At 39.7% G+C, this 26,096-nt stretch overlaps 1 protein-coding gene across 3 annotated transcripts in view; it reads left to right on the plus strand.

The window, feature by feature from the left end:
• The window catches only part of TRDN (triadin), a 232,991-nt gene extending 221,526 nt beyond the window's left edge, over window positions 1-11,465 (plus strand). For 2 of the 3 annotated variants that reach the window (XM_084262483.1, XM_084262482.1), the window contains exon 39: window positions 8,713-11,465. In XM_084262483.1, coding sequence (XP_084118609.1) covers window positions 8,713-8,855 — 143 coding nt within the window. In that variant the 3' untranslated portion in view covers window positions 8,856-11,465. The remainder of the gene's footprint in view (window positions 1-8,712) is intronic. The other variant, XM_084262484.1, reaches the window with a different exon arrangement.
• Window positions 11,466-26,096: the final 14,631 nt, after the last annotated feature.

The raw sequence follows: 26,096 nt of genomic DNA on the forward strand, positions 1-26,096 counted from the left end.
GAGAAGTTTTCACAGTAATCAACACAGTGACAAAAGAAAGGTTGATTCAGTTGAGTTTCTATGTAGCACCTAAATAAATTAGCTACATGCTAATAGCACTTGAACTTTACTAGCTCAGTCTTCAAATTACCTTTTCTTAATGCTATGAAAGCTTTAACTGTGCCACAACCATGACTGTACTTTATAGACCACATTGATAGACTCTATTCTAAAATCCAAAAGAGATAAATCCTGAAAATTAATGAGACAAGCCAAGAGAGTCCTTGCCAATCAATAGTGAAAACCACTATTAAAAATGAAAGGTGAAACTCAACACATTATATTACACTATGAAGAGACCATGGAAAAAAAGGTATTCTTTTTTAGTGTGCTAGTTAAATCCAGTAATGAGAATCTGATTTGCCTAATTTTGCAAAACAAACCCAATTAGTAATATTATTTATTGGACAATTATTTCATTCCCTTCCTTTTAACTGGGTCAAAACATTTTGTTAAAACCAAATTAAGTGGCTTCAAGCATTAATAAATATACACTAAATGTATGCCAAGTCAAAAAAACATATTTATATATATCTCAGTATAAGTTTCTGAATTATTTTGCCCCGAATGAACTATGAGTAGCTGGTAACTTGATGCTTCTCATTGCTAAGTTCATTTTGCGCTTCAGTTTGGCTGGTATATCTACTTAAATCACACTGCAAGAAAAGAGAATTACATACTACATATTTCCATGACATATCTAATTGTTCATCCTAGAGAAGAGAAGGCTGCAGGGGGACCTCATTGCAGCCTTCCAGTATCTGAAGGGTGCAGAGAAACAGGAAGGGAATCAGCTTTTTAGAAGGCTAGACAATGGCAGGACAAGGGGGAATGGACTAAAGGAGGGAAGGTTTAGATTAGATATTAGGGGGAAGTTTTTTACAGAAAGAGTGGTGAGGGGCTGGAACAGGCTGCCCAGAGAGGTGGTGGATGCCCCGTCCCTGGAGGTGTTCAAGGCCAGGTTGGATGGGGCCCTGGGCAGCCTTGTGTAGATTCAGGCTGGAGGTTGATGTCCCTGCCTGTGGCAGGGGGGTTGGAGCTCTATGATCCTTGGGGTCCCTTCCAACCCATATCATTCTATAATTCTATTATTCTATGAAGCAAAGTTATATACAACATGAAATTCTTTAACTGTTTTCAGGGTCAGACATTTTTTATCTTTGGTCCAGAGAAATCCCTCTTAAACATTAGGAAAGTAATTCTTCCAATGTCATAGTCCTTCTCTTCTAATGGGAACGTTGCTTAGAGGAGAGAGAAAAATGTCTTCTTTATCAATATAGGGTTTGGTTTTAAACATTTACCACCTGAAAAACAAGCATCCTGATGCCAGAGTGAGTTGATGTTTCCAGGTTACCATCAGTATTTGAGTCAAATCCAGTGGATGAGTTATAATTATGTAATGCAATTGTTAATTAGTGAGGCCAAAATGACAGCAGGTGATGTGAAATACTTTAAAGAAGCCAACCTATTGAGCTTCTACCGTTTCTTTCTTGTTTACCTTGTTCCTAGAAATATGTAAATTCAGGGTGAGAAAGAGACTCTAATTTAGCTTAATTTTTCATTGTAAGTAGCACACAGGCACAGATTTGACCCTCCTAATCACAAGCACTTGAAATAGGGCATTATTTGCACAATGTCCATGGTGAATGAGAGAGGAATTTTGCCAGTTGGTTACCCCTTCAAAATCTGAATTGCCTTCTAGAAATATTATTTCATTTGCCTAGAGCTAAATCCAGAAGGTAGTGACTCTAGTGTCTGATGTTAAGCAGGGTGCATTTGGGACCATTGAGGTTTGTCAGTAACATGGTTCAAGTACTGTGTTTTGATTCTCATAAACAATTGGTGCTGCTCCCAGCAGAAATGTTCTCACTGAGGAAGATAAAGGTGCACAATAAAACTACACACATGCAAAACCTCTTTCATTTAATACAGATTTCAGTTAGAATAACTGACACAAAGAAAGCACTTGTATCATTCACATAACAGCTTCTCTCTCCTCTCTTCCTCTTCTCCCCACTTCTCTCCATCCCATGCATTTACCACTGAATAAATACCTGGTATTAACTTCCAGTTAGTTGTTATCCAATCTTGTTAATGTAATAAGATCCCAAACTGCTTTTAACTTCTTCTTTGGCTTTATATGTTTTTGTATGCATAAATATGTTTGTATGTAAAGCTTAAACCAATATTTAAGTGAGTAATGGTTCTTAAGAAGCAATTCTTTTCATGTAATAAGTTTTAATTACACTAGTTGAACATGCTAGCAATGATTTGATAGAGACCATGACACATCAACCTGCCTAAGGTACATGATCAGAACACAGAGCATCCTATCTTGGCACTATTGAGGAATTTCATTAGAATCCAATTCTGCACTGCTGCCCACCAAGTATCACTGCAGTCTGGTGCAATTATCGCTGCAGGCTGGGAAAAATTCCAACAGATTTTGATAGAGTTTGCATTGGGCCTGCATTAATTTTTGATCCTTCTCGAATATCATTCCTTGAATTATTCATTCTTGTGGCCCTGCGCTTCGCTACTAAAACACATAATGCCAGTATCAGATTCCTTTGAAAGCTCCATGCTAACAAAATTGTAAAACCAGGTACTCTGATCATAGCTACGCCACGTTGGAAGTGTCTGTACTGCCACATATGTCACACCGTTCCCACCTGCGTGGTTTTGCTCCCTGATAAAAATAATCTGTTCATGAATTTTGCAGGAATGTCACACTTTGGGGATATTCATACATGTATGTGAGAATTATGTGGTTTGTGTGCAGTGACCATAACGTGGAATATAACACTTTTCTCTAAATATAGGGCTTATTTATCCATCAAGCCTTCTCACAAGGCAGTGCAACAGCTAGCTAGCAACGTACAGAATTTTTTTCCCCCTTAAATGGTTGTTAGGTGACATCTATAACATTCAAGCTAAAAGACAGAAATAGTAGGTTTTACCCTTTTATTGCAGAAATTGGTTTTGTTAGAATAAAGATCTCTTCCAGCTAGCTTTCCTGTTATGTTTCAAAACCAGCACTGACTTTGAAAAGTAACAAATCATAACTGGTTTTGACCAGTTCTGGTAATAGCATCCTGCATATGTTTTCACTATGGTGCTTTTTTCCCCTCTAATGACAATAAATGTGACGAGTGTGACCTTATAACATTATTAATTTGATACATTTGCATGTTTTATACCAAGAAAGTGTGGTTAAAGACATATATGACTGACTTTGTTCCATTTCTTATGTGTGTCTGTGGTCCCAACTCACTCAGGAAAATTGCTAAGTATAGAAAATCCTCAGCTTTTATCTGTGTTTCAATCAGTGGGACAAATACAGCTACCAGTACAATCTTCTCTGTGTGTTTTGCTCCATGTTGAGCATTATTTTTGAGAAAAGGTGTGTTTGTAGGGGTTTTTTTAAGTACAACTATTTCAACTTCTCCAGACCACACCGTCCCACAATGCTTGAAAAAGAGCCGTTAAGGAGAACTCATGTCAGTAGTAACGATGCTGTCCCTAGTACTGAGCTCTGCTACTCTAACACTTTTAGTATGTTCTTATTAAGTAACTTACTGTCTGACAGACACCCTGCTAAAATGGATATGAAAAATCAAATGGCATTTGCAAATATGAGCAATTAATTGCATTACATCAGACACTTTGAAGATTTGAGAGCTACTTTCTGACTATTCTTCATTTTCTCTCCTTATTCAAGACACAAAATAAGATGCAAAAGGAGTATCCTCATGAGACAATTTCTTTTTTCCCTTTACTGTCTATACAATGCTAGAAAAATGTCATTTTAAGGGGATGGTTTTAGATACATAGAATTGATTTAAAGAGGTAGTGATATTTCCTGCTTATGCGAAATGGACATATAGAAGTTATATCCCCACCCTCTCCCCCTTCCCGTTAAGCATTGTACTTCCTGAGAACAGCTGTAGCATGGCTGTACAGCAGGCTCAATAATAAGTTGAATAGGATATATCAAAACTAAGACAAATCTGAGTTTTTGAAGCAATCCCTGTAGCTTGAATAGACAGTACCTAAACGTGGACCGTGCTGTGAATTTAAGCCAGTACCTAAACATGGACCATGCTGTGAATTTAAGAAAATTTAAGGTATTCGTTCTCCTGCATAGGTCCTCAGCCTTCAGCTCTGCTATTCACACAAATGGGATTTAATTAAATGCCAGTTATACAATGCTGCTAAGCAGAAATGCTTATATATTTGTTCAGAAAGTCTGTGCGCCGCTGTGCGTTCCCTGGTCAGTTTGTCATACTGCAGTTTTACTGAAAGGTTAAGGGAAAAAGCACAAATTATTTGAGAGAAGCAGAGCAAGGGGGGAAACACCTGCTTGTCTTCCTTGCCCTTTAGTAAGTGAAGAAAAATTCAGCCCCCCCTGCCATTGGAACAAGTTTTCTTTGTCCTTGTGTGGTTCAGTTTTGATTGCTGAACCAAAACACAGTACATGCATTCCTGAGAAGCAATCAGAAAGGAGTGCAATTGTTAGTACTTTCTCTTACAATTGCTTACTAAATAGTTGGATCTAATGCTATGATTGCCTGAATTTTTGTGCTTTATTGAATTCTTTAATTCTATTAGGAAAGGCTCTAAGTGAAGAAACTTGATTCAAACTAGAAAACACCAACAATAAAAATTGTTTCCTCATAAATTCTCTGTAGTTTTTCCCTAATAATCAAACCACTACTGCTAAAAGCCATTGCTTTGTAATGAGTATTTTGTTCGCTGACTTGCCTTAAAAGGAGATATTTGAGCCTTGTAAAAATGGGGCTTTAACTATTTTATCACATAAACAGGAACACCTTTACATTCTTTAGAATTAGTAAATTTTATACTGAATTTTCTACCCCCTTTCCTTATAAGATAAAATTTTAATAAGACTATTATGAAAAAATATTATTTGTTTCTTCAGTTCACCATAATTCCTTACACAAAACTCCCACTAATTGCTTGAGTAGGCATTTAAATTCTAGTTTGGTACTTTGAATTATAGAAAGCTACGCCTAAGTTATCTTATTTAAACTTCTAATTAATCATATCAACTCAGGAAAAGCTTTCATGAAAATTACCACAAGGTCCTTGGACGTCTTTAAATATGTTCCCAACTAGACTGCATAGAGCTAAAGGAGGAAATTAAAATTGTTTTTCCTCTTTAACCCCTGCACTACCAATTTCCAAACAAGATATGCTGCTTAAGTAGAGATAGATCCTATCATCCTTTGGAAATTCTGGATTGATATATTGGAAGCCAAACTTTTTTCCAGTGTCCCAGCACCTTGACTTTTGAGATCCATTACATCAGTAAGGATGGAATGCCCTCATAGTCATTCAGGATTTTTAAAAAACTCCTTGAGCTAAATAAGCACAGAAATTATTCCAAAATAGACTGGTTTGGATATAAGAATCTATAAAGGCATAAATATGCAGGATGAAAATGAACAAGTCAGTGCTTACCTGGCACTGAGCATTTATAGCATCTTTTCCACTACATGGTTTATTTAATTAGCTGACAGATGCTTAAAAATCTTTGTCTTGATGACTGGGCTTCTCATGAAAATCTTTCCCCATGCAGATTTGTCACAGAAGGGGACCCCTGACTGAGGACCCCTTTATTCCCTTTTTACAGGATATACTTATGGTGATGTATTCAGATTTAAAACCGTCTTTCACAGCAATTTCTTAATCTTTGTCTCAGCCAGAAGAGATTTTGGATCTTATTGTCACTTCACCAGTGTCTGCTATCTCATGCTTTGGAAATGTAGGTGGCTGAGTGTGAATCTTTCTGCCCAGACAGTAAATAAAGACTGTTATCCAATATAAGCCACCATAAGGCAAAAAGCTGTAACCACCTGTTAAGCAATATTCAAACCTGAGAGTGAAACTGTCTCACAAGTTGATTCTAATATTCAATGCACATTCACATAAATTGATGATTTATGCCATATACAGATGGATCTACTTCTTCATTGCCTTTTCCAGGGATAAGACACAGAATGATCAGTTTATTCAGGACAGCAAAGGACTGGTGTATGTCACTGTAATAGAATCTATAGGAGATATGATAAACACGCATGCTTTGAAAGTTAAATCTGATTCTGGGACATAGTTGGACTTCTGTAAACTTATCTGCTGGTTCACAGACAAATCAATTGTGCTAGTATCTCTGCCTTATGTGAATATGTGGAAATGGAACCATGTTGAAAATCACTGTTTAGCTATTCTGACAATTTTATGTCTCTGAGATTGTCTTTCTTCTCTAATGTCTAGTCCCTTACTGGGACTTGTGTCAGCTCATTGTCTTATCTATTGCCACCTTTTCCATTCAATAGACTTAAAGTGAATGATTAACAATTAACTGTTGAAGTACATATTTTGCTCCTACTGTTAATCTTTCTTTGGTAACATTTGCCCAGTGATATGGGACAATACATTGAAAGTGAACTCTTTTCAGTTGAAAAGCCTCATTCTGTATTGACATTAGATGTGGGAAATACAAAGACAGAATGGGATGCTTATTTGCATACCAAACTTCGAATTGTTCAGGCTAGGGCTTCTGTCATAACACAGTTGCAGATTCAGATATTGACACAGTTCAAATGACACTGGTATTTGTCTGAATGAAGTTTTCATCCATATGTTTTGCAGCTCAGGTTTGCATGGCAAAGCACCCTAAGGACAACATGAAAGGGCAATCCTGAAAGAGCACAGTTAAAAGCACCATTCTGAAACAATTTCCTTCTGCATAGCCTTCTGCATGATGGCAGCTGACTTTGTTTTGCTTAACAAGTCAGAATATGCCAAAAGACAGACCACTTGGTTTACAGAAAGTGTGAATCTCATCAGTAATGAAGACAGACAATAGATGAGATACTTAGCAGAAAAAAACATAACTGGAAAATACAACAGCCATTTGCAATATATCTACTTCAAAGCACTCATTGCTTGATTAGGTAAAATATAAAAGATCCATCCCAGGAAGGCATGCTGATGAAATTTTCTTTCATAAATGAGTAGTTGTGTACTGGGAGCATTAATAAGAAATGATGTATAAAAAGAGCATGAAAAAAAAAAAGACCTTTTTTAGTAGGTTGAATGTAATGCAAAACCTGAAAATGCCTTCTTATACCTATATTTGGAAGCATAGCAGCTTGCTTACCAAATTTTACTACTAGGTGTCACATACAATACAAAGTACAAAACAGTTCAATCTTTTAGCAAGGAATTCTGCTTCATTTACCCATGTACAAACATTACTTTAATGTAAGGATAAATCCATGAAACATTGTGCCTTAGTTTGTCTAACCACCAAAATAAATTTTGAAGAAAATGTGGATTTTTTATTTCAGAGTGAAACATTTCAGATTCATTCCAATTACCTCCTAGCCAAACGTGAAAACTTTTTTCAGATCTATTTGTAGGGATTTCCAATAATTTAAGGAAAGTTTCACTTAAAAGTTTTTAAAAACAAAAGGTAGAGATTAAAAAATTTTGTTACAGATATCAGTATTTGTAATACTGCTTTTGTCTATTTTGATACTTTAAATCCCCTACTATGATCTGTTCAGTATTGATGAAAAAAACACTTGCTATTTTTTTTTTAGTTTATCCTTCTTCAAGATAAACCAGACAATGAACAGTTTTAATTAATTCTTTTTTTGGACTTTGATAACTGTTTTAAAGCTGAATCTATATATTTCCCATCTGTCAGTAAGCTTATCTCCAGTGAAAAGTTGTTACAGCTACTTTGTTTTTGTTCACTGCAACCTTGTTCATACCTCATAGAAGAAAATACTGCAGGTTAATCCCTTTTACCGCTTCATCCATCCTGTAACCAGGAGACCTCTCTCCATACCTCTTCCACGTGGAAGGTGCCTTTGGCCCTGTGTGCTGATACATGCCAATTCAGAGCCTGACTTACAGCCTACACAGAAGTTGAGGGCTGACCCCCTTTTTTGTACTGAAGAGGGAAAATTTGCCAATAACATTTGGTTGTCATCCTCGAAATGTGGGAGCACTGAAGAGGGATAAAGTGTTTTACCAGGGGTTTTGGCTACTGTCTAACAGCAGACCAATTGATCAAAACACTGTTTTTAGAAGGCAGTGTGCTGCAGTATTCATAGATATTTGAGCCTCATACCCCTTACGTGCTTGTCCTAGAAAAGGTGTGATTGTTTTTACCTCCTTACCTTAAAAATTCTTGTACCTGTGTTGCTTTTCTAGTCCCCTTTTTCTTATTCATGTTCCAACTGCAGTGTTTATCCTTTCTTACTTCCACTCTTCAGGCTTTCCTACTCTCAAGTTGTTCACAAAAAAAACTCTTGCTCTTTGTTTTTTCTGTAATATTCTCCACCCCTTGTCTCACTTCTTACCACAAGGTTCCCTTATCACTTTCCAGCTGCTTGGCCACAATGTCATTCATTTTTCTCCTCAAGTTCTTTGGTCAAGTTGTACATCATCTATTTTTAACTCCCAGAATCACCTGGACCAGGCACTTTGCTAGATTATTGTTGGTCTCCTACAATGGAGACTTACTCACTTAATGGGACTGAAATTATACAGATATTTTCTAAAAGAACATGGAATAGACTCCTGGCCCCAGTGTGGAAACCATAAACATTAAACCTCTCTTCCTTCTTTTCCCAGCTCCTGTCCGATACTTTCAATGTGTCTTCCTAAATGGACCTAATGGATTTGGACTGCAATTTCCCACTAATGCTGCTTCAAACGTAGAAGAAAAGACACACTCAAAGACTTCCAAGAGAAAAACAAGGAAACCAGGGCAGTAGAGAGACTGAGTCCTGTGCTCATTCACATTTTGCACTTTATCTTTTCTACTGAGGTCCACAGTAGTTACAGTGGTACTTGTCATTGCAAGAGTGTGATCCACTTGGACACGTACCTGGAAAAAGTTTCTATGTGGCAGAGGCAAAACAAGCAGTAATGAACTGTGTTTGACAAAGTAGAAATGCAAAAGTGCCCTGTTTCTTGTGGAAAAGCTTCAATGCTAACAAAGCATTGACCAGATTGTGTGTGTGAGTGTGTGTGTGTGTGTGTTTTCCTGCCTTTTGCTCTTCATGTTTTCCTTTACCTACAGCATTAAAGTGAGTCTGTTTTTCATTTAAACTCATGTAGAGAGTGAAAGGTTAAATGTAGCTCTTATATCAGTAAGATTGCAAGGCTACCTGCAATCCTAAATCATTTCCTCTTAACATTCAATCAAGTTGCTGACAGGAAAAAGCCTCACTAAGTCATGAAAATGTGCTCTGTGACTGGTGCTATTTTTATGTCTCATTGACCAGGGTAGCCTGAAGCTCACACTTGCTCTGAGCAGCTCAATATACTATCAGTACATTGACTCAGCACGTTAAGGTTGAATATTTCTATTTAATTTGAAGCATTAGAAGTGTGGTCTGTTTGTCCTGCCTGTGAGTAAAGTACAAACTCCGCTTTCTAAAGTCCTGAGAGAGAGAAGAGAAACTGAAGCAACGCAGCAAAGTTGAGGAAAAATAGCATTTTACCAATGGGAAAGTCACAGTAAATAAATTAAATAAAATTTAAATACTTCTACTTTTCTTCTCTGGGTAAATCAGATTGACTGGTAGCAGAGACCACGTAAATGGAGAACATACCAGCCAACCATTTGATATTAGCATAAATCAAATGAAAAGCTATGACGTGAGATGGCACTCATGAAACTAATGCAACCTACATTTCTAATAGGTAAATATGCCAGTTTGATGCAATCTCAGATCAGTGAACAAAAAAAAAGCCCAAAAACCCAACCAAATAAAAAGAAACATATGAAATAATTCAGGTAGTTGATTTGATTAGGTAAAATGCAAGGAAGAAAGGACTTCCTCACAGCACAGTACTGTCGATAACTTATAGAGGAGAACTAGAAGTAGATATGCCAATCCTCAACCTTCTTTTGTGTATTTCTGTAGAAATAATGGATTTGTTGCCTTAAGGAAGAGATGGGATGGCATTTGATCCATGTGAAGGCATTGGACTGACGACTGGCATCTCAGTTGTCTGTACTTCTGGCAATGTAAATAATCATGCATTTTGGCAAGCTGCTATTTGTTTGTACTTCCTTACTATATTTTTACATTTGATTTGTGAAATGTACAGCAGTGATCTTAGTTATATAGTTATCTGGTAAAGTATCACTTGTCTAGATCCAGGCCTGGAGGTTGGTGGCCCTGCCTGTGGCAGGAGGGTTGGAACTCTATGATCCTTAGAGTCCATTCCAACCTATGGTTCAAGAATCAGCCTATGATTCTTGTGTACCCCAGATCCTTGTAGAGTCCAGTCACACCAGTAACTATATGCTGCTTTTTTATTTTTAGCATAGTTCAAGGTAACATCAGCCATCCCCCCTACCCTCCCCCTGCCAACTTATTCTTACCTTAATCAAATAATTGACTTAGATGAGTTTTAGACGACTGAGTCTTTGATGGGTCAATGCAATTCAGAAATCTTTGCTATTACACTGATGGGCCAGGTTGTGACTTTCTGATTATCAGTCATGGCCTCATGAACTGTGTACTTGATCTTAATGCACTTTCATGTTGCACAGTTCATGTGCTACACAAACTCCTCATTGCAATGACCCATCTAGTCAGTGGTTCCTAAAAAAGGTAGGAACAGGTCCTGCCTTAGGAGTAGCTCTTCTCACATAGAAGATGGAAGTGTTTATGGTGAATAGCTCCACTGTCACCTGTACAATCTACTCTGGAGACAGAGCTGCCAACAAAGAATATTTCAGGGTAAAATGACAAACTTTTATTTTCTTTCAGTAGGCCTATTTATATTTCCAGTGATTTTTTTCCCTATTTGTGATTTTGTCTATATTATTATGGACATTATTGCCCTCGGTTTTCACTGTGAAAGCTGTCTTAAAATGAGATTATAAATTTCTGAAAATCAGTTAATTTAATTCAAGATTTATCTGATTTAAATAATCGGGGGGGGGGGGGGAAATAATATCCCATAAGCTGCTATGTTTTTTTTCATCTTCTTTTTTCAAAGTCTATGTTGCTCATTATAGTTAGCCTTAATCCTTTCTTTCCCTTTGAGTTGGGAGGTTACAAGAATGTATTCCAAATCTCATTTCCAATTTCATTTCCAATTTCTCATTTCATTGTTTCAATAAGATATCTGAAAGCTTTGAAAATACAAACAATTAATTTTCACTGAATAAGTTATTTAGAATCAGCTACTTCTAATTGTATCTTAACCTCAAACATAGCCTCGAAGAATGGGAGAAACAGGTCTATTCCCAAAGTAGCAAACATTTAAATTCACCTGGAAACTAAAAATTACTTGAATCACATGACTTTACTGAGCTGCCTGAAATATTGCAAAAACCATATGCTGATTGTTATCTATTTTGGAAAATAAAGAATATAAACCTTGTTCCAGTGGCTGTGAAGTGCTTTTCAGTGAATCCAAACGTGTACAACAAGGGTGTACATGTCAGTTTTCTAGCCCTCAAGTATCTACAAACCTTCTGAATGCAAAAAATGCAACATTTCTTACAATTAGGCTGGAAAAAATCATTTGGCACTATATTTATTCATAATTATCTGAGCGAGTCTTCTCACACACACTATGTGGATTACACTGACGTGTGAAAAGCTAAATGGTTGCTGCAGTCACTCAAGACAGGACTTCAGCTGTGCCAAAATCATATATGTTTATCAAAGTGGTTATTTAAAATGCAACTGCACATCCAGTACAGACAAACCTGCAACCTCCAATGACTACTTTGTAGTCCAGCTAATTGGAGAAAAGATCACCAAATGATTTCACCACCACCATAGGAACTATGGCATGTCCATACCAGTAAATTTCTCTGACAAATCAAGACTTGCTCAAGCTGAGAGACATTAATTTTGAATGATTCCTGTGGAGGAACCATGCCAGAGGAGGCAACACATTTGCTTCTTGCACAGAGCAGGAAAAATCAGCCACTGATCACAACTGCTGGAGACTGGAGTGAAGCTGAGCCTGGAAAAGAGGAGGAAAAGCATGTTTTTAAAGTTTGCCTTTCTGTTTCCTGCTATCCAAATTAGTAACTGTATTTTTATGAGTTAATTTTCCCAAAGTCTGCTTTGTCCATGACCGTAATTAGTAATCAACCTGCCTCTCTTCATCTCTATCCATGAGCCTTCTCATTCCTACTCTTCCTATTTTCTCCACCCCGAGAGGAAGACGGGAGCGAGCGGCAGGGTGGGAGCTCAGCTGTCACCCAAGGCTAACCCACCGCAGCTGGCTGTTACATGGATCCTATACATCTCCTGCTAAACAGCAACAGATTGCTATTTGCCTCACATTTAAGGTCTCCACTTAGAGACACAAGATCCAAAATACATAACTTGTACAGCACTGTGAAGATTTACCCCATTGATCCCCAACTCCAGAACTACACTGCTAGGTTATTTCATACACAGCCGTTTACTACTTCACATAGTCCAGATGGCAAATTCCCTGCAGAAAAATTCTGTGACACTACTTTAATCCAACATAATATAAGGAGTGTGATAAACACAGTTGCAGAGGGGTGTATTTGTCTGCCAGGTCATAGGCACTCAGGAGAACGGCTGAAAGACTCTTTCCTTTCCAACCTTACTTAATGCTTTCCTTCCACTGCAGCATCCCACTGCATAATCCACTCAGCGTAGTGAGAAATATGTGAGACTTACTCCCTTAGGGAGAACACTGGTTGTTTAAGCTGCTTTTGACTTAAGACGTTCAGCTTCTGACTGCCCACAGTTACATACCACCAGTACCACCAATTCTACCCTCGGATTCAAGATTTTGCAAGCCAAGAAAAAAAGCAAAAGGATAACATGAATAATATAGGGAAGAAGGAAAAAATGAGAGGGGTTGGTAACATGAAATAAGATGAAATACCAAACTCTTTATGAGGGTCCCTAAGCAGGAACAATGCATAAAAGGTTTTGCTAAAGATTCAGCTTTAAGAAGGTGATATTTCTGCCACCTTTTAGTTCTCCAGAAAGAAGAAACACAAAGGCAAATGAAAATATTAAAGGTGTATTATTTATAGGCCTGGAAAGGTCACTAGCTATCTAGCTTTCATCTCAATTAGCTAAATAGTTAAGGAGTCATGTTATTCAACGGTGGGCAAAACCTCTTTATACTGAGTGGACCTCTCAGTGCAGAAATATTAAGCATTTCAATTAAGCAATGAAATAACATGACCTTTTGTGGGTTTTATTCTTGGTTTATGGAGTTCTGTGTGTGCTCGTTGCTTATGATACATCTTCCACACAATCTCTTCTGCAGTACTTGCACCTCAAGAACAGTATTAGTTACTGCTGTAAATACTTCTCAGGAGTTTTCTTCAATTTCGAGTCTTGCCTCTTATTATGATAGAAATGAGCAAAATTTTTAGAACACAATTTTATTTTGCCTCATCCAGAAGCACCAGCAGTTTAATTTACTCAGTGATTCTTCCTTTTGGAAAAGTATTGAAAAAAAAGATGCACTTTCCAGTTACCTTTATTATGTACAGTGGAAAAGAAGGTTCTGTTTTACCAGTACTCACTAGATAAAAGTCGTTTCCAGCTTTCAGACTGTTTCTTTACATAAATTTCTTATTCTCAGAGGGAAAAATATGCCCTTTCCACAATGACTGATGTGACCCCTATCTTGCCTTGGCTTTGGTTCTCATTCTGTGTTAAGATAAACCAAAGTGATTACATTTTCCATCAATGAAAGGATACCCTGCCTATGGGTAAATTCTTTCCAGATTTGTTCTTACCTGAAACCTTATCTTCATTTTCTCTCAGAATATGTAATGGTAATAAGCATGCTCATATCCTATATCTTTGGGTTTTGTCTCAATCATCAATAGGAAATCATAACCCTCCAGCAGAGAGCGACAAAGATGATTAAGGGCCTGGAGCATCTCCCCTATGAGGAAAGGCTGAAGGAACTGGGACTGTTCAGCCTTGAGAAAAGAAGAGGGGATTTTATTAATGTTTATAAATATCTCAAGTGTGGGACACAGGGGGAAATGGCCAGACACTTTTTAGTCTTTTGTGGAGACAGGACAAGGGGAAATGGCCTCAAGTTGGAGCACAGGAAGTTCCACACCAACATGGGGAAGAACTTTTCCCCAGTGAGGGTGAGGGAGCCCTGGGACAGGCTGCCCAGGGGGTGTGGAGTCTCCATCTCTGGAGAGATTCCAGCCCCGTCTGGACGCCGCCCTGTGCAATATGAGCTGGGGAGCTGCTTTGGCAGGGGGGTTGGACCCGATGATCTCTTGAGGTCCCTTCCAACCCCTATGATTCTGTGATTCTGTGATTCTGGGATATTAGGTAATATTGTCTGGTGCCTGAGCCAGAAAATCACTGACGTGATTAGTAGCAGAGATAATGAGCAGATTCTTCCTGATGAGTGTGATATTAGCTTTTATAAAGTTTTCTCTTTTTTTTTGCTCAATTTTGCTCAGAAATTTATTCTCCCATCTACCACATGCTAGGCTCCAGCTAGCAGAAAAAGCAAACATTCTTTGAAACCGAATCACCAAACTGAAAAATTGTAATTGTGATAAAGGGTAAACAGAAACACTTTAATAAGCTGCTTTCTTCTTCTGCTGAGGGGTATTACAAAATGAAGGTCTTCTTGGGTTTGGACCTGTCAAAGAAATGGGAAAATAAAGCTGCAGACTTTAATACTACAACAGTTTCCAGCTGACTGACAAAGATATAAATGTACATTCATTGTGCAACCCACCTTCTGTGCTTTTTTCTTTCAGAAGGTGAACAATGCAAAGGAGGAGTCTTGAGTGCCATGCTGTTAAATTAGAGCTTAGCTGTAGCATTTCAGTGAAGAAAAGGCAACATAAAGACAACTTGATGAGAACCTTCCATATGCCTTGCTAAATATCGCATCTTCCTGTCAAAGTGATAGGCCACCCCTTCTCAAAACAATTGAGTCTCTGTTCACTCCTTGACCTTGGTGTGACTGGGTCTAAGTCTGTTTTGAGAAAATATGAATAAATTACTACTGCTTGGTAATTAAACAATGTGTGGAAGTCAGTGTTCCACTGTCATATATATCAATATATGTGAGTGTATAGATAAGCTTACTATAATTGCATATCTACCACTGGAATTTCAACTGTAATAACATGTTCCCTAATAGATTAAATCAGTAAACTAGAACAAGGAAGCTGGAGTGGTGAGTCAAACAACGTTAACTGTTCTTCTCAAATTCCCACAAAATGTAGAATAAAACCCCCAAAAACCCAGCTAATTAAAATATCTGCTTTTCTAAGATTTTAAGTCCCTGTTTAAATAAGGCAAGTCATCTTCCTTTTTAGCTAATTGTCAAGAGTGTTTTTTCCCATGAATGCCTTGCCAACTTATTTATCATCTCTAGGCACAAGTAATAAGAAGTCAATAGAATTCAATAGACTTGGAGGACATTTGGATCCAACCTTGAATCTACTTTCTTTAACTGATTGATCATTTAGCTAATCATTTTGGACACTTCCCCAAAAAATAAAAGAGAAAATTGAAGTACCAAAGCACTTTTTCACATATTTGTTTTCAAAACAAAAGCGGAAAAGGCATTTGGAAAATTAGTACTGATGACAGTGAGGTTATTAAATACTAAATGTCATGAAAAAGAAACATCTGGGTGATTCAGCTTCCAGGAAATAAAACCAACAGCATGCCTCTAATTTGCCTGAAATTTAATGATTTAAGGAAAAGTGTAGCATTTACGTTTATAGCAATACTGTTGATGTCCTATAGATTCAATGGGTTACAATTAGTGAGAAGTCCATGTAACCAAAGGCAGAATTAATCTGAATATGGGAGACCAGTTCACATTTTTAACAGGGATATTTTACAGACTCATCTGTTTGTGGGCAGCTGCATCATGGTCAGTAGTGATTGGCACACTGCAATAAAAAGGGTTTCTGTGATTTATTGGACATCATAAATTCTCTGAAAAAAATTGCAGCAGTAAAGCAGTTTAAAAGTTTGAGTATGACCCCATTTGACAGCTTTCACTCTTCATGTTGAGACCCCTAACACAAAGAGCTTATCGGTCTTTTGCTTCTAGGAATGTACTAGTCTCTGCTTTTCTTTAGATGTATACATATTGTTAGTGTTAAAATAATTCTCTAACAGTTTTCCTCTAATATTAGTGTGCTGTAAAAATGAAATGATTATCTAAGGGGCAAAGACTAATTTTTAATATGGAGCTGAGTGCTCCTATGGACATGCACATGCAGAGAGCTATGCTCTCTCCCTGTATTTAGAGAATCACAGGATCATTAAGGCTGGAAAAGACCTCCAAGATTATCCAGTCCAATCATCCCCCTACCAATTATTTTAAAGTTTAGAAACCAATTTTCTTTTAATGGAAAACCTTCCAAAGTATCAAAACTACTGACTGCTTTATGAAGCCAATTTTAGACTTGTGAGAAAGAGGTCTGGGGGCAAACTATTGAGTGGAAAATCATAAGAGCAAATGGTTGAGGGCACAAGCATGAGTGCAACTGAGCTAGTGGGATCCTTCCTTACTGAGGAAGATCTTCCATTTCTTCCTTCTCCAGCTGAGATGAGAGACCAGACCTGCAAGGAGTTGGCCATCCGAAAAAAAAAACCTGTTAATTCTGTTAAGTGGGAGGACAGGAAGAGTGCATGAGAGCAAATTCAAGGCTCAAGGGACATCAGGCCCTGGGGTATGTGGTTATGGAACTCATCACCTGAGCTGAGGTTATGGAACTCAAAAAAATACTGCAAAGTTTTTAAAGTAAAATATTTTATATTCTTCTTGGATCAGTAACATCCAATTTTGCAAGTGTTTCAGATGTACAATGCTCACATTTGGTTTTAGGAACAGGCAATTCAATGCATTTCCCTTGCAAACCACAAGCAGGCTGTGTCTGCTTTTGTTTAATTCGTTATTGCTAATAGTTTTCATGACTAACAGTCCCCAATCAAACCAATTGGCCTAGCCAGTTATGCAGCTGAAGCTCCTGACTCTAAAAAATTGGCATTCTCTCTTCCTTCCCTCTCTGTGCCTGGCAGGCACCCATATACACCAAGATGTCTGCATCATGCTCTGCTGCTGGACAAACGTCACCCCAAACCATTTTGACTGCTAGTTCCTCTGGGGAAATCAAATTTGCATCTCTACAGCATGATCCCAGTGCTCACTGGAAAACCAACACTAACTAACTGCTAGACAGTGAAGGCTTGTTTCTGGGATGTGTTAAACATCTGGACTCTTCCCGGGATTAAAATGCTGTCACCTCAAAGGCAAGTACTTACCTCACCCACCAGATGTGGTCTCAATAGTATCTATGGAGATGAGGCTAATCATGTGTGTGGAGACTGAGGTTATTTTACTTCATGAGTTTGCCAGAGCTGGGGTAGTTACCCCCCCCAGAGCATGCCAAGCAAGAAGGCCAGGCAGAGAGCTCCTGAACTACTCCAGGCTGGATGTTCTGTGTATTGTCATTATTAGTAACCATTATTTGCTGTATATTTGCACAAGGCTTAGCACACACCTTAACATCTGAACATTAACATCTTAATAATATATATTAATAATTATACACTATGATAATGATAATTCAGCTGAAAAGTCATCTGGTCTTTAACTATTGTGTTAAATGTCCAATGGATATTATTGTCCTAATACTTGTCTTAACCTGAAAATTGACAAAAGCAAACCAGTCACTGCTAGGCTTGTCTAATTAAAAACTTTAAAATATGTGAGCTAACACTAAAAGTTTAAATGAGTTCTATCCCCTTGTCCAATTTCAATGGACAATAATTTCTATTATACCCTCACAGGTACAAGAAAGGTTTTCACAAGAGGCCCCAGATCTCATCACTGTGCTTGACAGAAAGCCAACTGCTCCTACCAAAGTTAATTAATTTTGCTCTTTTCTGTTAATTTAATAAATCCAGAGGCATTTTCAGATTATTTTCTCTCCATTGGAACAAATACTAGAAAATGATTCAGTTCTTTTTGTTAAAGGAAAAAAAATCACTAATATCCCATGAGACAGTGAAGTAGCTTCTTTCTAAGTTGTAGGAAGAGATATGCAGAGCCTGGTCTCACACCAGTAGAGCTTTTCTCCTTCCCATAGCTCCTGCCTCAGCCTTCCACAAGATTCCACAAAACAACATCTGTTGCATTGCCTGCTTCTGCCAGTCATGACAGAACAGAAAACAGCTCAGTCTTCTTAACCATCATATTTTCTTGCAAGCCACAGCCCTGGGCTTAATACTTCTGCTTTTGTGCTGTACAAAAGTACAACATCTTATATAAATACCACTTATTCTCTGTGTGAAACAAGCACATATATATACACACACATATGCAAAAAATAAGTACTTTCCTCCAGAGCAGGCACCATCTCTTCTGGTCTGTATGTACTTAAATAATTGTGATTCTGGTTGCTGAGTAAAATTCCAGTGTGCAGTGATAAAAAGAAGAATAATGTGGATACTCATCTCACTGCAGAAATAAAGATGTGATTAGATCTCTGCCTACACTCCAAGTATCAGGAAAAAAAATAGAAATACTTAAGGGGCTTTGTTAAACTTTAGAAACCACTTTCTGGTTGTAATAATAGTTAATCTATGGAAATATGGTAGACTTCACAGACTTTTCATAACTTTAAAAAGAAGGTTTAAATAAAAGTCAGAGGAGCAACACTGTTCTAGCTTATTCTGCATGGGGGCAATGATGATCACCTTGCAATGTCCCCTGTAGCCCTGTGTGCTAGAGTTGAGTTAGTGTATATCCTGAACAATTTTTTTTGAGATGGCAGTAAATTCTGAAATGCTGAAATACTATGGCATATTTTCAGAGATCTTTGGAAACTGTAGGCTACATTAAATTTATCTCTGGTAATTCAGACCCCACTTCAGTAGCAAAATTTTTGTGAATCCAAATAACACAACTGCTCTTCTAGGAACACTGAGTAACACCAGCATCTAGAAATAAAATCCTGTTATTTAGAATTCTTGCAGCTGGTCTAACTTCTGTATCTGCAGTTGTCCTAATTTGTATACCCATAGAGGAATGAGAAAAAGAAAATCCAGCTGTATTATATATATATATATATATTATTGCTTTAGACTTCATGAGAATAAATCTATAAAACAAACCATGAACAAGCTCTGAGGCTCTACTTCTGATTTCCCAATAGGTCACAGGGAAGATGAGCAGCTATACAAAAGGAGAGCTCAGAGCGAATACAGAACTATACCAGTCAAAGGCCACTTTAAATGTCATTTGAACGTTATGTCTGGTTTGTCAGCTATCCAGTCTAAGGAAGTTGCTCAATATTATGCATACAGTGACTAGAGATTGGTGACAATTCACCTATTCTGCAATAAATTCCAAGAGGTGTGCTGAACTACCCATGGAGGAACACGTCTTTCCTTACTTGTATTCTGAACTAGCTAAAGGCAGATCTCTCTAGCTTTCATATGGCTGAAGGTGCATGAGGTTCATCCACAATTCTGTGATGCTATATGCCTAGTATTAAAGCTAGAAACAGATATACTTTCACTATGTGACCATAATCTTGATGTGTCAGTAAACTGCAATGCAGCCTTTTCTATATATCTGTCAGCTTCTAGTTACCAAAGGTAGAGGTGTTCATATTAGATTGGGTACACTAGTGTCATTTCTCTCTTCTCACTCCCTCTCCTCTTCCATGCATGTCACCTACTTGTCACAGAAGTACGTTCCTACTAGACTTTCTAATTGGATTGTATTTCTCACCAAGGAAGAGGTGATGTTTTGCAGAGGCCACCACTATTTACACAGCTGTATCTAGTGAATGAATATGGAAGAAGCATCACCCGGATTTGTAGACTCTGTCTTCTTGTGGGAAATGAGGTGGGGGAGTGACAATGCAAAGGCTTACAGGTGTTGAAAATACACACTCTCATAACAGAGTTAGTGCAGACCCAAACAAGGAAAAGCCACCCCTGGATGTTAAAGCTGGATGTTAATTCCCTGATCCTACAGAGAAGCTGCTTTCCATTTTCCTCCTGTTTTCCTTTCAGGAATGAAGGGAAGTAACTTAGGACACAGTCTAAAATAAAAAAAGCAGCCAGGTGGGTTTCAAACATGAGCATGAATCAGCTCAAACTCTGAACAGTATTTTTTACAGTATCCCTTTACTTCCCCCACCCCCACAAAACTCTACTGAACATAAGGATTGTTTGAATTGTTCAGGACAATATAAAAACCTAGGGAAATCTCTCTTTTTTACTGATGCTGTTTGTGCAGGTTTTTTCTTTTCCTTTGACTTATTACAATTCCTTTGAATTCACAGAGGTGTAAAACACTCATTTCCTAATCAGTGATTCATTCCTCTGCAGAAACACTGATGAAACCAGGGCAGCCAGTGATATTCCTGTTCAGGAATAAAACTTTGACAAAGGCTTTTCTCTCAGCTGGAAAGCCTGAATTTTCACTACTAAACCCAACTGGAACATTTCCACTCTTCATAACCACTGGAAGGTCAGGTCCTTAAAGGACAGCTGCCAATAAAATGCAACACAAAAAGCTCCATGCCTCTCACCATGCAGATACACAATATTTGCCATTGAACCTGTTGAACTTCAGTGGTGAGCTCTTCAATGACAGTACTGGGGAGAGCAAGCCCATGCTGGACTATACTTACTCATCAATTGTCCAGAGCACAATACAGTTGTGTTGTTTCAGATGTGTACCAAGCATGGGAAATTTAGAGCTCTGAGTACATGGTTCTGTCATGCTCCCTACATCTTTCATGAAAGTGAGCACATTTCACACCATAGCACATCATAACATCTGGAGTGATTTAAAAATATCAGCCACTCCAGTCTATCACTGTTAGCACCAACACTAGTTTGAATATTTTTTCTTATTCCATTTTTACCTGCACCATGCCCACTGGAGAAAACCTTTTATAATCTTCCATTGAAATCCAAAAAATAAATACAACTGCTTTCAGAGATACGTCAACCTGGGGTACACAGAGAGGCATCAAGAACACAGACAAGTTGTAAGAGGAAGGGAAGCCTGGAGTCTGGACCCTATTGCCTTTTATGTTATAAACTGAGACAATTGTTTGACTGCCCTCCAATATTCCTATGGGACTGAAGTATTTCAGTGGAGACTGAGTGTGTACAGACCAGAGGAATAGTATATTTCTCTATAAAACATGCTGTGAAGGTATTCTGGCTGTTGAACCAAAAAGAAGGACCTAGATACATGAGCAGGGATTTAAGAAAAATGTAGGGCCATAAATTAAATACTCATTAAGTAACTTCCTGTTTGATCTGGTATCTTCTTCACATACATTCAAATCCATTTCTGATAAAGAGTAAAATTTTCAAAACCTGTGTGAGGTAGTTCACGCTCACCATGGCCAAGTCAAGCTCCAGGAGACAGAGTAGGACTGATCCTTGCAAGATCCAACCCAGGGTGTGACTCCAAATGTGTTTAAAGTATAAGAAATCACCAAAAAAAAAAAAAGAAAATCCCTGATTTTTGTATTATTGCACTGAATAAGCCATCACACATCTCAATGGCTGGTTACTGTTGATATTGTTCTCAGTGTTTCTTAAACATGCTTGAAGGAGGTCTGAAGAAGTAGGTGACCTCAAAGAAACTGATTTAGATGCAAGTTCACATAATGTGTATGTGTGCTCTAAATGGGTTTGTGGATTTGAATAACCACACCACCCTAACATATTGCACCATGCTACTGAGAATTCATGGAGACCATATCTGTTAGTATTCCAAAGGCATACAAAACTTATTATTGAAATATTCATTTACAAGTCATTCAGATATAGATTTTATCTGATTAAATTACTTTTTCATTCTAAAACATTTTTATGTCAAATATTTTGTGATGAATTACAGCCTTTTAAGCATTTCAGAGGCTGGGAAAAAAAAAAGGATTGAAAACACTTCGATCAAAAGGAAATAGGAAAATAAAATTGAAAAGTTTTATCTTTCTCTTCATTTGCACTTTTTTCCTATTTTCAGTAGGTTTTTTCCTTCATGCATTCCAGATAAACTTGGATTTGTACTGAGATACGACATGTTGGCATTTTTTTCTGATTAAAAAAATCACAATGAAAATACAGAGTCAAAACAATGTCATTGCAGTTATTCATGATAAATGCATTTATGCTTAACCCCTGAGTGACGTCCACTTGTCAGGTGTTTTATCCTGATAAGTTCTCAATTCAGTTCTAGGAGAACAGAATTAAGACTTGAAACAGAGTCGAGGTTCAGGTTGCTTTATCTGGCCCACAACAAACATGCAGGAAAAGGGGGGAAGAAAGAGAAAAGGGTGGAAAGGAGGGAGAGAGTGGAAAAGAGGAAGAGGGGGGCTATATCTACCACCACGAGGCTACAGCATTCTGTCCAATGGCAGAGTATTCTTCAGTGTCTCTGGGCCTGATGGAAGAGGAGAGCATTCCCTGATTTGTTCCTCAGTGTCTTCATTCTCCTTTGCTTCCCTCTCCTCCATGTTGCTTGGTTCCTTCCCATGGCCAAATACTCTCTTTTTGTAGTCATCCTTTGTATTGCCACAAGCTTCTACCTGGCTTGTGGGAATGCTGCAGGGTGGATGATGGAATATCCAATGTATGAATGGCTCCCATGTGTGAGTGGCTCCTGATGTCTCTCTTGATAGTGGAATCTTCTCCTGGTGTCTGCTCCTGATATCTTTTGGGTGACTCCTTGAATTGTCATTAGGTCCTTGGAAGCCTGAGCCGGTGTTGGTGGTGATGTAGTGTGCTAGGAATGAGGTTTGGTTAGGGGAGAGGAAAAAGAGGGGGGACGGTTCTGTTGGCAATTGTTAAGGCATGTTTCCAGTACCTTACACTTAGTGACCCCACAATTACACACCACACCCACCACACCACACCCACACCACCTCCACACCACACTCACCACACCACACCCACACCACACCCACACCCACACCACACCCACCACATCCTCACCACATCCTCACCACACCCACACCACACCCACACCCACACCACACACAGACCACACCCAGACCACACCCTCACCGCACCCAGACCACACCCACCACATCCTCACCACATCTTCACCACACCCACACCACACCCACGCCATACCCACACCACACCACACCCACGCCACACCCACACCCTCACCACACCACACCCACGCCACACACACACCACACCACATCGCACCACGCCCACACCACACCCACCACACCCACACCACGCCCACACCACATACACACCACACCCACACCACGCCCACACCACACCCACCCCATCTTCACACCACACTCACCACACCACGCCCACACCCACACCACACCCACACCACACCCACCACATCCTCACCACATCTTCACCACACCCACACCACACCCACGCCACACCCACACCCTCACCACACCACACCCACGCCACACACACACCACACCACATCGCACCACGCCCACACCACACCCACCACACCCACACCACGCCCACACCACGCCCACACCACGCCCACACCACGCCCACACCACACCCACCCCGTCTTCACACCACACTCACCACACCACGCCCACACCACGCCCACACACACCACACCCACCACATCTTCACCACATCCTCACCACACCCACACCCACACCGCACCCACACCACACCCACACCACACCCACACCACACCCACCACATCCTCACCACATCTTCACCACACCCACACCACACCCACGCCACACCCACACCCTCACCACACCACACCCACGCCACGCCACGCCCAGACCACACCCACCACACCCACACCACACCCACACCACACCACACCCACACCATACCCACACCACACCACACCACACCCACCACACCCACACCACACCCACCACACCACACCCACACCACACCCACACCACATCCACACCACACCCACACCCACACCCTCACCACACTCACCACACCCACACCACACCCACCACATCCTCACCACATCCTCACCACACCCTCACCACACCCACACCACATCCACCACACCCACACCACACCCACCACATCCTCACCACATCCTCACCACACCCACACCACACCCACACCACACCCACACCACACTCACCACATCCTCACCACATCCTCACCACATCCTCACCACACCCTCACCACACCCACACCACACCCACACCACACCCACACCACACCCACCACATCCTCACCACACCCACACCACACCCACCACACCACACACCACACCACACCACACACACACCCACACCCTCACCACACTCACCACACCCACACCACACCCACCACATCCTCACCACATCCTCACCACACCCTCACCACACCCACACCACATCCACCACAGCCACACCACACCCACCACATCCTCACCACATCCTCACCACACCCACACCACACCCACACCACACCCACACCACACTCACCACATCCTCACCACATCCTCACCACATCCTCACCACACCCACACCACACCCACACCACACCCACACCACACCCACCACATCCTCACCACATCCTCACCACACCCACACCACACCCACAGCACACCCACCACATCCTCACCACACCCACACCACGCCCACGTCACACCCACACCACAGACCAACCAACCAAGCCACACTCAGGCTGTCCTGAAAACTCCTTTTATGGGGAAGTGATGTCAGGTGGTGTGGAAAACAGCCCAGGCTAACTCAGCTCACCTGGCTGGCTGCTTGGGGAGTTTGACTCTGGTCTGGCCAGAACCAATAAGCTAAAATACAACTTAAAGTACAGTGAATGATTATTCACAGAATCACAGAATGGTTGGGTTGGAAGGGACCTCTGGAGATCATCTGGTCCAACACCCCTGCTCAGTCAAGCCCCCCTAGAATCAGTTGCCCAACACCATTTTCCATTATCCCCCTCTTTTCCTGTCTTCACTATCTTTTTCTTACTAAAGTCTTTCTTATGTGGTATAAACTTGTTTCTCAGAAAGAGATTAAGCCTAAACCAAGACCAACCAGTTACACTGCAGCAAAGAAGTCCATATAACTATGCTATAACTATGCTGATTATCACTAGTAACGCTTTCACACGTATTAATATCATTACCAAATCTTTCATGCATAGCCAAATTCCTAGCTTCTAGTGGAAAGCCTACAAGCAATTAAAGCTGCTCCTCTGTTGAACACGTTGGTTTTACAGCTCAGTACCTACCTTGGTTTATGGGGCAGCAACTATGTTAAATTGCCCAGTTTGGCACTGAAAAGTGCACTGCCAGGTTAGAGGCTGACTTAAATGGAAAGCTGGGTATCTGTGTTGGGATTGATCTGTGAATGTTAGGTGATTCATTTATCCTACTAAGAGGTGGCACACTATTAAGATAAGGTTCTTCTGTGCATGCTGGCTCTGCATGCAGGTTTACCTTTTCTTCCTATTTAAAATCAACTGGGTCTTAGAGCTTGGACAGGGCAATTTCTGAGTCATCAGTGTGTATCCTCATTTCTCCCAGGCTATTTATCAGCAAAATGTTTCCAGCTAGAGGGGACATTTGGACAATTATAGATGTATTCTTCATTTCCCAATCTTTTTGCTGACCTTTCCTGAAGTTTTATTGTGTGTCCTCCATTACATCACAAGCAATCATGAAATACAGCAAATGTGGCCATCTTTGGCACCATTTATTCATCTTCATTAAGTACTTGCAGCCGAAGGGACACATCCAGTGACTACACAAACACCAAAGCAATGCTACCAATATATTTTCCTTCCTGGTACTAGAACATATCTGAAGGAAACTAAAACTAAAATCCAGCAACACAGATAACATTGCCACGCTACCAGGAAAGGATGTTCATTTGTATGAGAAAAGTGTCTCTTTAGCAGACTCCCAGGATAAATTATTTTGGTTTCTGGTTCATCTTGATGTTTTAAGATAGAATGAAGAGCCTTTAGATTTAGCCCCCTGGAGCAGTGCTAAGCCTGCCTACATTTGAC

This window comes from Gallinula chloropus (assembly GCF_964237585.1).
Source record: "Gallinula chloropus genome assembly, chromosome: 3".
Lineage (NCBI taxonomy): Eukaryota > Metazoa > Chordata > Aves > Gruiformes > Rallidae > Gallinula > Gallinula chloropus.